The sequence below is a fragment of the Ambystoma mexicanum genome, chromosome 2p, assembly GCF_040938575.1.
Source record: "Ambystoma mexicanum isolate Mex_15411 chromosome 2p, UKY_AmexF1_1, whole genome shotgun sequence".
NCBI lineage: Eukaryota > Metazoa > Chordata > Amphibia > Caudata > Ambystomatidae > Ambystoma > Ambystoma mexicanum.
Genome location: NC_090923.1, coordinates 653,205,781 through 653,222,095, shown reverse-complemented (window position 1 = coordinate 653,222,095; position 16,315 = coordinate 653,205,781). Strand labels below are relative to the sequence as shown.

The 16,315-nt window shown below is 47.0% G+C and overlaps 1 protein-coding gene across 4 annotated transcripts in view; it reads right to left on the bottom strand.

The window, feature by feature from the left end:
• The window catches only part of ACTN4 (actinin alpha 4), an 896,467-nt gene that overhangs the window by 578,087 nt on the left and 302,065 nt on the right, over window positions 1-16,315 (bottom strand). For all 4 annotated transcript variants that reach the window (XM_069644198.1, XM_069644197.1, XM_069644200.1 and 1 more), the window contains exon 4: window positions 15,819-15,905. In XM_069644198.1, coding sequence (XP_069500299.1) covers window positions 15,819-15,905 — 87 coding nt within the window. The remainder of the gene's footprint in view (window positions 1-15,818; window positions 15,906-16,315) is intronic.

Sequence of the window (16,315 nt, the reverse complement as noted above, 5' to 3'; positions counted from 1 at the left end):
AAGGTTTTGACGGACGTTCAAGAAAATAAGTCTTCGAAACATTGGAGGACACATGTGTTTGTTTCGGCGTATGTCCGACCACGTGTGCTTTCGAAACTTGGCACAAGGACACTTTATGCATGGTAGATTTTTGGCTTGACACTTGTTTTGGAGGACTGTTGTGTTACACATGTTGGGTGGGTGCAGAGGACTGTGTTGAGGTAGATGTGTTGACGTACGGCATGGCAAGAGACAAAGACTAAGGAGGGGGGGGACCGAAAACTAAATCCTGCATCCAAAGTGACTTTTGCACCCACAACCCCTAGGCTTTCCTCGACAGGACCAAGCACAGATGATTGTGCCCCCAACAAACACCAGCACTGGTTGCTAGAGAAATCTGAATCAAGGAGGGGTAAGTTTACATACACGTTTCTGCCACCCCACCCCTTGCCCTCCATAGGATTACATGGGTGTAAAATCCTGTCCCTAAATCACCCTTGCCTGACTGGTGGGGGCCTGGACAAGCATCCCTTCCTAGGACTATCCCGAGAACTGGGATGGAGTGGCATTTGCCTGAAATGTAACTTATTAGCAATACATCAAGCTCTTAATACCTACCTGTGAAGTAGGTCAGTTTGAACTGCTAACGCCCAAAACATCTTGGGGTTGGACGTTTTAAAAGCTAGAGAAGCTGTTTGATTATTCATAAGCGTCTTTTCTATTTCTAATGCATACAAGTGCTCTCCTCTGTGGGATGTCCCCGCACTGTGTCATAGTGCTTTCTCAGTTTCACAGACCTTCTATATTCCTCCTTAAATCTTTTTCCTCGCTTCAGTACAAGACAACCTTTCCATTAAAATGGTCATCAGGACTTCCTGATGACAATACATTTTAGTATTTCTAGTATGTCTTTCTTCACACAATGTTTTTGGAGGTATATTATGGCTACGTTTGTTAGGGAGTTCTTCAGAAGAATGGGAGTCTTCATCCCCAAAAGTGGAATCTCTCACAGTGATGTCTTGCTTGTCTCTAACCCTAGGAATGATGTTGCGGAGCAGCTCATCTCCCTAGCCAAACAGGGAAAGGCTCCCGTTTGGGGAGAATTGGCGTATTCCCATGATTTGTCACAGAACTCATTGGATCCCCCGAACACACGCACACTCTTGAATCCTGGCGATCTTTCTTCAGTCATAGTAACACTTAAAGGCAAAACTCCTCGAACCAATCCTGCAGAATGACATCCGAGATGGGTTAAAACCCGGAAAGCATACATTTCACATCCGCTAGCTTTTCCTCCTCTGGAACATGAGAGGCCACGGAACATCTACATCCTACAGGTCCAGCTCTCTTGGAGAAGCTCCAGATTCAAGATAAAAGGGGTTTCTGAAGGAGTCTTACACGTCTGCCCATATAAAAGTTTAGCATCACCCAGCGCCGATGAAATCGGTGGCGTAATCATCCGTGCCAGTAGTCTCGGTGCGGATACAGCCTAGGAACAAGGGGGTATGTGGTACATTGCTCATGCATACGGCGCCGTGAGTGCTGACCCAGATGACAGCACTACATTTTGGGTTCATTGGAGAGCAGGAGCAGTTTAAAAAAATAAAAAATAAAGTTGAAGGTCTTCCTCACAGCAAACAGCAGGGACAGAATCCTTAGACCGCATGACTTGATGAAAAGTTTGATAGTTTGCCTTAATGCCTCCTACTATCTTCATATAGAGGTGGGAAAACGCAGGGCAGGGAGATGGTGCAATTAACTTCTCCAGTTGTGGCACCTTCTCAAAACCACAATGTTTATGGCTGCTTATTGGAGGAGTAAGAGTGGGTATGAGAAGCTAACCGACTTCTAGAATGGTGATGCCTTCATTATCCTGCTCCCTCGATTCTGGCGTGGGTAAGGAGGGGGCCTTTGTTGGAGTGGTGTTTGTCTTTTTGGGGGTCATTTTAAAAGAGGCCAGAAACCGCTTGACCATTTGCTCCCCAACAGCTTTCTGCATCATTGACAGGATCCATGGTCGTGATCTTGCCAAGGCAAAAAAAGGCACCAGGAGTGCAGAGCTGTCAGACCTGGAGCAATTCCATTCTTTGCAGGAATTGAAGCAAGATTTAGTTGCCACGTCTTAATAAGGAGACAACAGTCCAAGGGACTGATGTCAAAAGTCCCTCTAGTGTTCAGCAGAAAAGGTTACTCAAGAAATGGCAGCTCAGATATGATCCTGATGTCATGGACAATTATTATTGACGTCAGTCTACGCTTAGTGCCCATGACTGTGGCCGGGCCTGAAGTCCACTGGCACCATCTACTGGCTGAGTAAAAAAAGTCTCTGATGCTAACTAAGCCAGGATGGATTTCCAAGGAGTTGGCATCTGTAGGAGGACCGTAGACATTAAAACTCTTTATGAGTGGGATACTTTAGTTCTAACCTTTTAGACACTACGGGTACTGAATGAGAGCGATTCAAAGTTAGTATTTGGCTCTTCCATAATAGAGGCTTTCTGTGGATAAGAGCTGATCAGCAGAAGATGTTAATTAGCCTGGGAAAAGGCAATGGAACAATTGATTTTTCAGGAGGGAACAACATCCAGCACAACTATTGCATTAGCCAATACATTATGAAATTGTCCAACCAAAGGTAGCTGCTCTGCATCCTATTTTGGTGATGGATAGTATACATCTCCAAGCACAGGATTTCTTGGTATGGAAGGTATTTAGGAACCTCCACCGATATTGCCTGCGATCTGAGGGCTGGAGTAATTGTGCTCTTTAGTACCATGTATTTCTGATGGACACACATTGGTTAATTAGCAGAGTCAACCAAGACTGGGACCTGAGCATATGGAAGTGTTGCATGGGGACCCGGGCATATGGAAGTGTCGTACAATATTAGAATACACATTACAAACTTGTACATTTGTCAAAATAATAGGAGCAGAGAGCCCAAGGAGTGCAGGGATAAGATTCCACTAGAGACTGTGGGATAGGAGAATTCTAATCTCTTATTCGAGCAAACAATTATTTAAATAGTACTATAAAAAAAAACAAGTATTAAAAGAATATTCTACCCTCAGTATTAGAAACATGATTGGTCTCTTTAGACTACTCCGAAGTCACCAAGAGAGAAGCAATACGTTTGTATTTAGCTCTTTTGCCTTCAACATGTTTGTAAGAGGACAGCTCACCTTTGGGCAGAACCAGGTGCCGATGGGTGCGGAATGTTTAGATGTTCTGCCTCCCTCCTTATATTTAGGAGGACTAAAATCCGGTCAAGAGTTTTTCTGGTTTTAGGTGTTTCTGCACCAAATTATCCAACCTAGGTATCCGTGGTACTGAATTCACAGTAACAAAGCTCCAGAGGGAGGTAAACTACATTCTTAGGGGATTTACTGTGATGAGCCAAACACTACACAGAGAATCCTGTTGATTACACACAATGGAGTTTAAAAAAAATGTAGACTTAATTGATAGATGTGAAAGGTTCATCCGGTACCAAAGGCCATCTCTCTTGCCGCTCAATGATTAACCTTTGACAGGAACTCAAAGATCCATAACCCAGAGTCCTCTACACAGGGACGGGTGATGGCAGGTCCCTTTATTTAGGCAGCTACACCTTGCCACTGCTAACTTTTGTAGTTTTGAAGCGACTGCACTCGCCCCCAAATCCCTCAGATTTAGAGGCAAGTAGGTCTCCTCACAATGTCCAACACACGCACCAAACTAGATGAACAAGTTACTTCTTACCTTGTAACGTTCTTTCGACGGGATGTTCCTCCGACGTATTCCTCATCTTAGATATCTCCTTCCAGCTCTGCTGGCCTCGGAAAAATTTTTCTCTAGAGGGCGCTGCGCGTCGACGTCCTCCGAGTCGATGTCCCTCGACAGCCGCCGTATCGACGTCGACGTCATCCTGCCTATAAAGGCAGGCGCGCAGCGTCCGTTGCTCAGTTCCGTTTTGTAGCCCACAATAATACTTTCTGGACTAACTAATCACCCTGAAGGAGCGTAAGCTGCAACAACAAGGGAAGTAGAACTGCGGGGATGGATGGGAGGGTCGATGAGGAATACGTCGGAGGAACATCCCGTCGAAAGAACGTTACAAGGTAAGAAGTAACTTGTTCTTCGAAGGGATTGTGTCCTCCGACGTATTCCTCATCTTAGATAGGCTCCCATAGCAGTATTCTATTATCGGAGGAGGGAGTACTGACTTCACGCTGTCTTCTATTGATGAATAGAATGCAGTACAGCCCTTCCAAACCTAGTCTCTTGACTGGAGGAGGAATCCAAATTGTAAAAACGTGTAAAGGTATGGACAGACGACCATGTAGCGGCCGCACATATGTCTTTAACCGGCACGCCTCTTGAGGGCCGATGAAGCTGCAATACCTCTGGTCGAATGAGCCCTAAGGTTTTGAGGGGGCTCTTTCCCTGCCAGTTTATAACATTCCAGAATGGCTAGAATGATCCATCTGGAAATGGTCTGCTTAGTTATTGGTAACCCCAGCTTGTGACCTGCGTAACCTACAAACAGCTGGTCTGCCTGTCTTATCCTGGCTAGTCTACTGATGTAAAAACTTAAAGCCCTCCTAGGGTCTAGCCTGTGTAACCTCTCTTCCTCTTTCCCCGGGTGAGGAGGAGGATAGAAAGATGGTAGGGTGATCTTCTGAGTGATATGGAATTCAGAAACCACCTTTGGGAGGAAATTAGGCTTCACTTGCAGGACAACTTTGTCTTTGTGAAATATTGTGTGAGGGGGTTTACAAGAAAGAGCTTGTAATTCGCTCACCCTTCTAGCAGATATAAGTGCTATTAATAAAACAGTTTTAAGGGTAAGGAATCTTAACGAACAAGAATGGAGAGGTTCGAAAGGTGTACCCATCAGGAAAGTTAGTACTAAGTTTAAATCCCATAGGGGAATTTGGAATGGTCTTGGGGGATAAACATTGGTTAACCCCTTTAGAAACTGTATTACCAAGGGTAATTTGAAATAGGATGGTTCTTCCGCAGTACGCTTAAAGATGGATAGCGCTGCGAGATAGCCCTTAATGGTGCCAACTTGAAGGCCTGAATTTGCCAAATGTAGTAGGAAGGACAAAACCATTGGTGTACCACATGAAAAAGGGTCGATATTCTGTTCTCTACACCAGCTGCAAAATCTGTTCCAACGGCAGCGGTATAAAGACTTTGTTGCTGGCCTCCTTGCCGAAAGCAACACCTCCATAACATCATCAGGGAGGTCCCAATCCTTGTACCTCAGCCTTTCAGAAGCCAAGCGTGAAGGTTGAGGGTTTTGATGTCTGGATGGAGAACCTGACCTCCCATCTGAGAGAGTAGGTTCTCTCTGAGTGGAAGTCGAATTGGAGGGCAGATGGACAAGTCTAGAAGGTCCGGGTACCACGTTCTCCTGGCCCAATCCGGGGCAATTAGGATCATGGTTCTCCGGAATCTTCTCAACTTCCTGATCATTTGAGGAATGACAGGGACCGGTGGGAACGCGTACAGAAGCGGAAACTCCCAGTCTACTATGAACGCGTCTCCCAGAGCTCCTCTCGGGGGAAATTCCCTTGAGCAGAACAGGTCGCATTTCCTGTTTAGGCTGGTGGCGAACAGATCTACCTGAGGGGTTCCCCAAAGGGCGAAGATCTCTTGAAGGACTTCCTGAGCTAGCTCCCACTCGTGGGAGACTGTTCTGCCTGCTCAGAGCGTCCGCTGTCAAGTTCTTCTCTCCGGCTAGGTGAACTGCCGATAGAGAGATTCCTTCTTGGATTGCCCAAAACCAGAGCTGCATCGCCTCTCTGCAAAGGGGTAGTGATCCTACGCCTCCTCTTTTGTTGAGGTAATGCATGGCCACCGTGTTGTCCGTCATTATCAGGAAGTTCTTCCCTTGTACAGCTGGCAGGAACGCCTTCAGCGCAAGTCTGATGGCTCTCAGCTCTAACAGGTTGATATGTAGTCTGGATTCCGATGGAGACCAACGACCGCTGATGGTCAGTCGTTGGCGTGGGCTCCCCACCCCGTGAGTGAGGCATCCGTGACTACTGTTATCTCCGGCCAGGGTTGCCAAAACTGTTCTCCTTTCAGAATGTTCTCCTGACAGGCCCACCACTGAAGGTCTCGAGCCACCCTGCCGGGAACCTGAAGAAGATCTGTCATTCTCCCTGAGAATTGTGACCACTGAGTCCTCAGTGCCCACTGGAGGGATCTCATTCTCAGCGAGCCTCTGGCACTAGGAAAATGCAGGATGCCATGAGGCCTAGCAACCTCAAAAAGTCGAAGGCTGGGAGACGTTGGGCATGTTGGAACTTGGTAACCATCTGTAGAATATCTTGAGCCCTCACCTCTGGTGGCGAGGCTTTTCCCAGGGAAGTGTCCAGGATCGCTCCTATGAACTGGAGTCTCTGTGATGGTATCATTTGTGACTTCTTTAAATTGAGGGAGAAGCCCAGTCTGAAGGAAGTGGCACACGTGATTTAGCTGGATCTGAGCTTGTTCCGGAGAAACAGCCCTGATCAACCAATCGTCCAGGTAGGGGTAGACGTGAATCCCTTCCCTCCTTAGACCTGCAGCCACTACCGACATTAACTTGGTGAAGACCCTCGGGGCGGAGGTCAGCCCAAATGGCAGCACTCGAAATTGATAGTGAGTTGCCAATTGCGAACCTCAGGTATTTCCTGTGTTTGAGATGGATAGGCACATGGAAATAAGCGTCCTGAAGGTCCAGAGATACCAACCAGTCCTGGAACTGAAGGGCCTGGAGGATCTGAGAAAGAGTGACCATCTTGAATTTGTCTTTTCTGAGGAATTTGTTTCTGAGGCAAGTCCAAGATGGGTCTCAGTCCTCCGTCTTTCTTTGGAATGAGAAAGTAAGGGGAGTACCAGCCCTTGTTCCTCTCCGCTACAGGTACCGGTTCTATGGCACCTTTCTCTAGCAGGTCCCAAATTTCCTGCAAGAGGAGCGGATCTGGAGCTTTCTGAGAGCTGATTCTGAGGTATACGTAGGAAAGGCAGGCAGTAACCTTGGGCAACTGTTTCCAATGCCCAAGCATCTGACGTGATAGCCTGCCATACCGCCAGATGTTGAGTCAACCTGCCTCCTACAGGTGTCCTGTGAGGGAAGTCCTCAGAGTGGTTTTGGGGCGGCTGATGCAGATGCCGATGGTAAAGAGGTACCTGCTGTTGCTGCGGCTTTTGAATATCTACCCCGTCCACCTCGGGTAGTTCTTCTTTGTCCCCTTTGAGCCGGTCGTCCTCTACCTCTTCCGAAAGCGGAGTAGAAGCGAAAGGACTTGCCCCTCGCAGAGGTTCCTGTGGGACGAAAAGGAGTCTGACAGATTGCAGCTCCTAGGGATTTTGCTGCTGCTTTTGAAGTTTGCAGTTTCTCTAAACTGTCATCCGCCTTTTTCCCGAACAAAGAAGAGCCATTGAATGGCATGTTCAAGAGCCTGGCTTGCACATCTGGGGCAAAACCAGACTTCTCAACCAAGCGAATCTCCTGGTTGATGTACTTGCCGCCATTGCTCTGCTGATACTGTCAGCCGAATCAATGCCCGTCTGGAGGGATTCGCACATAGCGTCTTTACCGTCCTGTATAATATTCAGGAACGCATCCCTTTCTTCTCCCTCCGGGATGCAGTCAGCCGATGTAGAAGCACACTCCCAAAGTGTATGGCTGAACCTAGCAAGGGTGCAAGTAGCATTAACAGATTTTAACGCCATGCTACATGCTGAAAAGACTTTCTTTGCCATAGCATCATATTTTTTATCGTCCCTGTCCTGTGGGACGGTAGGATAAGCCGTCTTGACATCGGTAGAGGATGCTGCCTGTACCACCAGACTTTCTGGGGATGGGTGTTTAGACAAAAACTCTGGGTCTGTAGAAGACACCCTGTACTTTGTAGACAGTTTTTTATTTACTGCTGGTACTACATCTGGGGTTTCCCAGTTTGTCATGATCTTTCTCTGAAGAGCTTTATGAAAAGGCACCACAGGATCCTCCTGTGGGCCTTTGTCAAGAATATCCGTGAGGTCATCTTGTTGGAAAGATTGTGAAGGTGCAGACCACCCCATGAACTCTGTGATCCTGGCCATTAAGGCTCTATAGGGGGTTTCAGCATGCTCCCCCGGGTCTGGCTTAGCAAACTCCACCTCAGGGGAAGTGTCTAACCCACTTGCCTCATGTAAGGAATTATGAAGATCCCTTAACCTGCGCTCTTCAGAGGAAAATTCCTCTCTAATTGGGGTTACAGGTCCCTGCAACTCAAATGTGTCTTCCTGTTCAGACAATTCACCCTCTTCCAAAATTGAGGACATAGTTCTCAATTGTTCTGAACTCATAAAGGGAGTAAATCCCATTTCCAAGGCAGAGGGTGGCGAACTTGTCATTATCGGCCTCGAAAACGTCGATGTCGTCGACGCCGAAGGCTTCGAGCGTGGCGTCGAAAACAAAGGCGGAGGCCTCGAAGACCTCGACAGAATTGGAATTCTACTCGACAATCTCGAAGCCATCGACGTCGAGGACCTGGGGATAGTCACTGGGTGTGTCGTAACCGTGACTTTTCTTGGCGTCGACGCCGGTGTCGAAGCTGGCGTCGAGTCGACAGACCCGTGTGTCGAAGGTCCCTTCGACAACGGCGTCAAAGACATCGACGGAACCCTCGTCGACGGAACCTTCGAGGAAGGTTTGGAGGTCATAGTCCTACTCGAGGGTTCGAGACGCGCTCGAGAGGTTTCCTTCGCCGGGTACTGCGACTCGCGGCGTTTTTGACCTTCGGTTCTTTCGGCCAGAGCATCGCTCTCGGCAGTCTTCGAGGGGGTCGAGGCCGCTTTCTCGAAGACGCTCGTCATATTTTTGCGGAATTCCTCCCATTCAGCCCGGGAACTATGTTTTGTGGGGCAAGGGATTCTTTTTGGCGAAACAGAGGAAGAGGAATACGGAGAAGGGGATCTTCAGCGTCTCCTCTTCGAGTGCTTCGATCTCGAGGAGTGATGAGACCCACTCCGAGACCTGGAGCGCGAATGGTGACGAGGAGACGAATGTCTCGACTTCGTCGACGAAGAAGAAGCTTTAAAAGTCTTACCTTTCTCCAGCTTCCCCCTACGCTCCTTCAGGGCCTTAGCTGTCATGGACATACAGTCCTCGCATTCCGAACAATGGTGTTCAGCTCCCAAACACCACAGACAAACTCTGTGAGGGGTCAGTCAACGACATCTTTTTCCCACAATCTCGACATTTCTTGAAGCCGGATCGAGGAGTTGTCGGTTCCGACGAGGAAGCCATCGAGTACGGATCGAATGACTCGAGGTAAATTGGATTAATCTGACTAAGAACTGAGCAACGGTATTCCGAGGCACTGAGTAAGCGCGGAAAAACGGAACTGGGCAACGGACGCTGCGCGCGGCCTTTATAGGCAGGATGACGTCGACACGGCGGCTGTCGAGGGACATCGACTCGGAGGACGTCGAAGCGCAGCGCCCTCTAGAGAAAAAATTTTCCGAGGCCAGCAGAGCTGGAAGGAGATATCTAAGATGAGGAATACGTCGGAGGACACACTCCCTTCGAAATATATATGTATATATATCTATCTCTCTCAGACTTTTGGTGGTAGGACTTTTCTACTTGGGGAATTTCTTCCTAACCCATTTTCCAAGACCTCAGCTTAACTCGAAAACAAAATTTACAGGAACACGCCAGGAAGGAGGACAGCAGGAAACAGATTACAACTGGGTCAGGTACTGCAAACCACTTACTGAATGTAATGTCTGGGAACATACAAGCAGTCAAGGTAAAAACCCCAGTACAGGGGGGTGTCGAGTCCAGAGTGCCCAATGGGGTGCCCAAATCTAAGGCAATGCCTACATCTCTGGTGGTTACTGTACCAAGCAAAACGGACTTAAAATGCCTTAGTCCTGGCGAGAAGAGAGCCTACGGCACATGTGTAGAGAGATCGTCCCCATCCTCTGCCCAAGGTCTGACCGTACATGTTATCATGTACCTTCACGGCATACCCAGACTGGCAAAGGATAGGAAGGAATCAAGGGACGCCCTCCTAAATAAAAGCCTACATTGGTTACGGTCCGTAAGGGGGATGTTCTTTTGTGTCCAGGGAAACCTTGGCGGGATGTCGCAGAATGCCAAGACTGGGAGATCAGTCGGTGACATTGTGGAACTGGCATTTTGGAATTGGAGAGTGGTAAAGGGGGTCCTGGGAAAATGTGGGGTGGTCCATGTGGTCACCAAGGAGTGGGATTCGAATTAGCACACATTTCCACTTCGACTTTGAATGCCCTACGAGGTGAACTATGAGGCCCTCTCCACTGTCTGGCGCTAACCTCACCCCCCTTTGGGATGTGATCGGTTAGGCCCCTTGGGGGACAGGCCCCTGCAGTGGGGGTCATCTTGAAGATAATGGGGCTTTCAGGTTTACTTTCTTTCTTTTTCCCTCAGTGACTTGATGGGGTGCATTTTGTTATCATGTTTTGGATTGTTTAGTATTGCCCTTGTTTGATGTTTTTTGTGTTTGATGGATTTTTTGAATCCGAATAAACTTGTTTGACTGTAATGGAACTGTAGAACCCAGTTGTCAGCAGCATGCACATTAAGTCAGAGATCACCAAGTGGAATCAAGAATATCACCACTTCTAGGAAATTAACACAAAGAAGGCACTACCCTTTTCTTTTTAAAAACAAAACGTTTTAAAAAAAAAGGGACGGGATTGACAAGACACGTTCTTGCTCGCCCAACCAATAATTAGGGAAAAAAAAGGAATTGCGTAGAGATTATTCGTGATGCATGGTTGAAGCTGAACTGGACATGCCTGCAGATTGCTGCTCACCTATAGGTCGCCATTGTACATTTTGAAAGTGAAAGTTCTTTGAGAAGCTTTTTATGGTTCAGCCTATTCCGGAAAGAGGGGAAATAGGACAAACCAGTACACTACTTTCGAGATGGGGAGAAGAAAAAGGGAGAACAGTGACAGCAGGATGTTGGAGAAATAAGGGACAGGTGTAAAGTGGCACCAGAAAGTGTGGCTAGGAAATTTTCTTTTTGCTACTTTACTCAGAGGCCCAGATTCCGACAGATTCTTGGGAGTAAAGCCCTTCTGCATAACTTGCCTGCGTCTTATTTCGTTTGAGGTGCACTGGCCAATCTCAAAGGCCACTAGTGCATGGAATGAGGGTCCCTTTGTTATTTAACTTTATTTTCACAGTTCTGCAGAGGGCGCTTTCAGTGGAGTGCTACAGGAAAACTGTCCCCTGTTTCTTTAATTAACATCCTAATTACTTTTGTGATTTTACTGAAGAAGCGGGTGGCAATGAACAGTTTTTCATCTTTTTCCTGGTACACAGCAAGGCACCTTTATTTTTTCCCATAACACTTTTTTGAGTACTATGTACTCCAAACGGCTGTTGCTAGTGGTACAAAACAGGTGCTTTGTCTCCTCTTCTGTTAGGCATCTTACTGCTCAGGTCAACAATAAAAGAAATTGTCCAATAAGGGCACACACTCACAGCAATACATCTCCGAATTGCCGGTCAATATCTGTGGCATCTAGCAGAAACTGATATTTGGGACTGTTAGGGAGAATTCTCAATTCTGTGTTAATTCCCCTTCTACCTTGGAGTCCCCCAGCTCTTCTGCTGGACTCTAGGACTTTATCCTGGAGGTAGCGAGAGCTTTTTCCCACTGTCTCATGCATTTCATTTTGATTTAAACCCTGCGTTTCTTTTGGTTTTGGAGTCTGACAACCCCCATAGACATCTTTTTCTATTGTGACACAGCACCCTCAGTGCAGTGCCAGAGAGAAATCCTTTGGATTTCTGCCAAGGTTTAAATACCTTCTCTTGGATAGCCTACTCTTTCCAAGAGTAGTAAAGTGACATTGACTTTACTTACCCTTTATCTTTGTAGACCCAGACCCAGCACACACTATCTTACATAGAGTGCTGGAGGGGTACTTAGTGTCTACTTTCTCATGTAACATTTTTATGTTACCTTTTCTACAATTAATGGCTGGTGGCATTGGTTTACTTTTTCCTACCATTGAGAGTATTTACTGCGGGCTGATTTCGCACCTGCAGTATAGCACCCATGGGTGCCAAATTTGTCAAAATGGCCCTCGTCTTCCTTTTTTGCCATTTCTTGCTGGAAAGGTCCTTCTTGAGATTTACTCTGCGCGCCAAACCAGGTTTGGTCCCTTTGTACGTTTAGTCTTTGGCGGGGTTCACTGCTGAAGCCCGCCTCTGGCTCCAGCATTTCTGGCAGGGCAGGAAGCGAGGGAGGTACCCGAAACTACCTGTGCTCACTCTCCTTTGTTACAGGAAAGCACCCAAAGGTGATTGGCCGGCTGGCTGTCCTTAAATAGACAGCCACCCTGCTGTGTGAGTGACAGCTAGGCTACGACTTAATGGGAGAGAAGTGCATAAACGGCAAGGTCTTTTGCAAGGAAGGCAGAGTCGACCACTGGGCGAAGGAACTGAAGAACTTGGAAGAGACGCTTGCTGCATCCTCCTCGACCTTTGGTTTGCCCAGTGAAGCTGTGCTGCATTGCAGAAGCTCCAAATTTCTAATAGACTAGAGAAGCCCTGCAAAGACGACTTCTCCCCTTGGGTTGGTGGAACCAATCAGCCCCAAGACGAACTCGACTAGAACCACTCTATGGTGGCTGTGCTTCCTGCTGCTGCAGGAACCAAGTGCCAGGCGACAGGAACACCAGAATGGAGTGCATCACGTTTAGACGGACCCGAGCTCCAGGAAGATACCCCGGACTCCCTCAAAGCTGGACTAACCAAGCCTGAGCCACAACAAAGAGCTGGACCCCAGAAGCAATGAAAGTCCACAAGGTGTCCAGGAACCGTGGTGGTGCCATTTGCGAGTAGCTGAAACCGTGAAGTGGTGCTGATCTGGAGTGTGCCCATTGCTGCCGCCGACCTTCAAACTGTAGTGCAGGTATCCCAAGACGTCCTCCCTCTTGTCCCCAGAACTGAGAGGCAGGAGAAACATGATCTTAGGAACTACAACAGGAACAGAAGCCAGCTGGAGCCTACTTACCTCGTGTGTAGCTTGCTTGCTGTCACTGAGACGTGCATTTGCTGCCTTTTGCAGAGTTGCTTACACCTTTGCCCTTCACAAGCCACCCAGCTTGTTGCCCAACAGGGATTTATTTTTTACAACTGACTCTAACACTGTGCTAATCTTCAAGAAGTGCCTCAGCTCCCCTAGACTTTGCTCAATTTACATTAGCTGTCCTGGCTCCCTGAACTCTCTTCTGACCCTCTGACTTTGTGCTAATCTGTCCCTCCAAAAAGTCATACATACCTTACTTGTATAGCTGGGAAAGGGTTAACCTACATTGCATTGGAGGATTGAAAAGTGCTTACCAGTTTTAGAAACTTGTCAACCTTTGTTTCCTTCGCTAACCTTTTCCTTTTTGCCACAACTTCAGTATTACCATTTAAGTGTGAAAAGTGATATTAAATGTCCAGTGTCCCAGCTATTGAAGTCACCTCAGGGTTTAGGAATATCTGTGTGCCATCCCAAAAGGGTATCTACTTACTTAATTGAACTGAAGGAGTGTATTGTTGAAGTATATTAAAGAGTTGCATACGGCTCCCCTCTAAAGAAGGTTTATTTTAAAACAAACTAAAATAATTATGTATTAATTTAACAATCAAGAAACCTTGAGTAGACATGTAATTTGAATACCAGTCACTGTGAATCTCTATGTTACAACCTTACTTATCTCTTGAGATAAGCCTGGTTGCTCAGTCACTCTACCAATGTGTTTAGTACAGGCCTATACAAATGTTGGATATCCTCTTGCCAAGAGAACATGGCTGGTGTAGTCTCCCACAGGGTTACTACATACAATCTTGCCTAACAGGGACCATCTGGTGCCAATACACACTTTGGTCAGGTTATGTTTGGTTTCTCGGCAGAGGCGCGGCAGGCTGTCCCAGGTTGGCTAGCCTCCATTTGTTTGAATGTTGGAGGCCACGCCCATAGATGGGTTTAGCAAGCCGCTAGCCTGAAACCTGGATATATGGAGAAAACCTGGAACCATGGGGCGGAGGGGTGAGGGGGGGGGGTGGGGATCAGCTACCACGAGATGCAAGTAGCTGAAGAACTGCCAAAGACCCAGCAGAGGACTGATGCTGCGCCCGGCACTGGCCAAGACAAATCCTGCTTTTCAAACATCTAACCTTCAAATCTACTGGCAAGACTTAAATGGGTGCCAGCCTCCTCTGGAGTGGTGGAACCAACCGGTCTGAAGTCTTCCTGTGCAACCATAAGTGTTTTAAAATGGAGCCATCAGCGGGTCTGCATTTTCCCCATGCAAGACTGGACCTGGACAGCAGTTCTGTACAGGCCACTTCCTGCCTCATCACTAAAAACATGCCCGCATCCACAGCTCTGTGGGGATCTCGCCAACTCGATGCTGCCGTCTCATGAGGAAGGGTCTGCAGGAACTCAAAGTCTGACCATGTCCTGGGTTACACCAATGGCCATTCCCGCCTGCTCAGTCTTAAAATTCCACTGGTGCTACTGGAACAGAATTTCAGCAGTCTTGGGTATCTGCATGACATGACCTAACCGTAGCTGGAACCTGAAGCCTGTGAGCCTTCGACTGCAAACCCCTATGGTGAGCCTAGGTGTCACCATAGATTACCTGTCCTGTAGCATCTACATTGTTGCAAGTTTAGAATCTGGCGCTAAAGTTGCCCTTCATCTGTAAGCGCCCCTATTCCCGTTTACTTCAATTGGGCGTGTAGGCCTAAAATGCAAAATAGCTGCATTAACTGCCCAAAGGCGTTAGGAGTCTGGGTCAGGAGTCCTCTCTGGTCAAATGGGGCCTGGAGACTGGTAGTCTAGCCCCCTCCATATCCAGAGGTCCCTTCTGAACATTTCACAGCGAGTTTTACCAACAACTTGCCCGATAAGAACACCCGCTTGTAGTAGACTTACCTTTAAACAAGCTAGGGATAGACCTCTAAAGTGTTGCTCTTAATACCAAAGCACTGCAAGAAGGTGTGTGAAATTAACCTTTTCCATCCCAATTTACCAATTTTACAATATATATGTCCTATTAATTGTTGCAATTTAAAATGGTATGTCACCTATGTTGGGGTTACCAAATGTGCATGTGCGTGTAGACGTTTGATAGCAGTTTACTTACCAGTAATGCATTGCTTTTACAGATTGCCTGTGCCTGCGTTTGTGAACAGAGGTTCACATAGGTGGGTACAAACAGACTGCTTGTGAACTGTACTTCACACCAAGTTCAAGACTAACTGCTTAGCTATGCTACCTTGACAGTTTGGTCTACAAAGTATGTATAAACTGGCTGCACCATTAGGTTGGCCTCTCAGACATCCTCAGAGTAGGTTCTGAAGAAACCCAACAACAAGCAATTAGGATACTTGAAAGGGAGATGAAAAACAGAGGGCATTATTGGGCCAAGTTAAGCTAACAACTATAGGCATAAAGTGAAGAAATAGGACTATACAGACAGCTGAAGCAAGGGTTTAAGCTGGAGGTAGCTTTTGGAAAGGAGAGGAATAGAGCCACATAGGAAGAGGGGCAAAAAGTAAAGTTAAAGTGTGGGAGCAACATTGGATGGGCAGAAGGTAGGCAAATTGTTTGACAGATAAAAAGGGAAAGAAGACAAGGACAGCAGATGCCAGAAAAACAAATATTGATAAGGTTAGGAGCCAGATGGAAAATATAGATGCACACAATGTGAATCAAGGGGAAGAGAACAGTCTATGGTATACAGAGGGGTACAGATAAAAGTCTGGGACAAAGACCAAAAAACAGTTGCATAGTTCTATGTTGCATCCATACCTTCAACTGAGATATCCTGAATAGCGAAGCGGAGGATAATTGTCCATATCATGCCGAGTGTCATCTTGGAATTACCATCAACAATTTCTGAAACAAAAGAAAACAAAAAAAAAAGTCTGAATCTTGCAGGACAACCTCCTGACCACATTTAAATTTCTGGAAGATATCTTTGGCCAAGAGCATGGAACTTAGCCTTGCGGTTAGTCAACGGTTCCGAACGAAGTGTTGGAGCTACGGAAAAAGTGGGAAAAGCCTTTTGGGCTCTAAACCAGCATGTGCTACAGAAAAACCATGAAATGAGGCAAGAGGAAGGAGAAAACGGGGATGGGAGGGGGCAGCCTATAAAAGAAATCTTTGGCATGAGAGGCAGTTAAGTTAATTATCAAAATATAACCCACAAAAGGAACACAAGAAAACCTCAGGAGGAGGGCACAACCAAAAGGTAAAAAGTACACACATAAAACAGTGCAAATGAAAAGGCCTCCTACAAGTGGGCC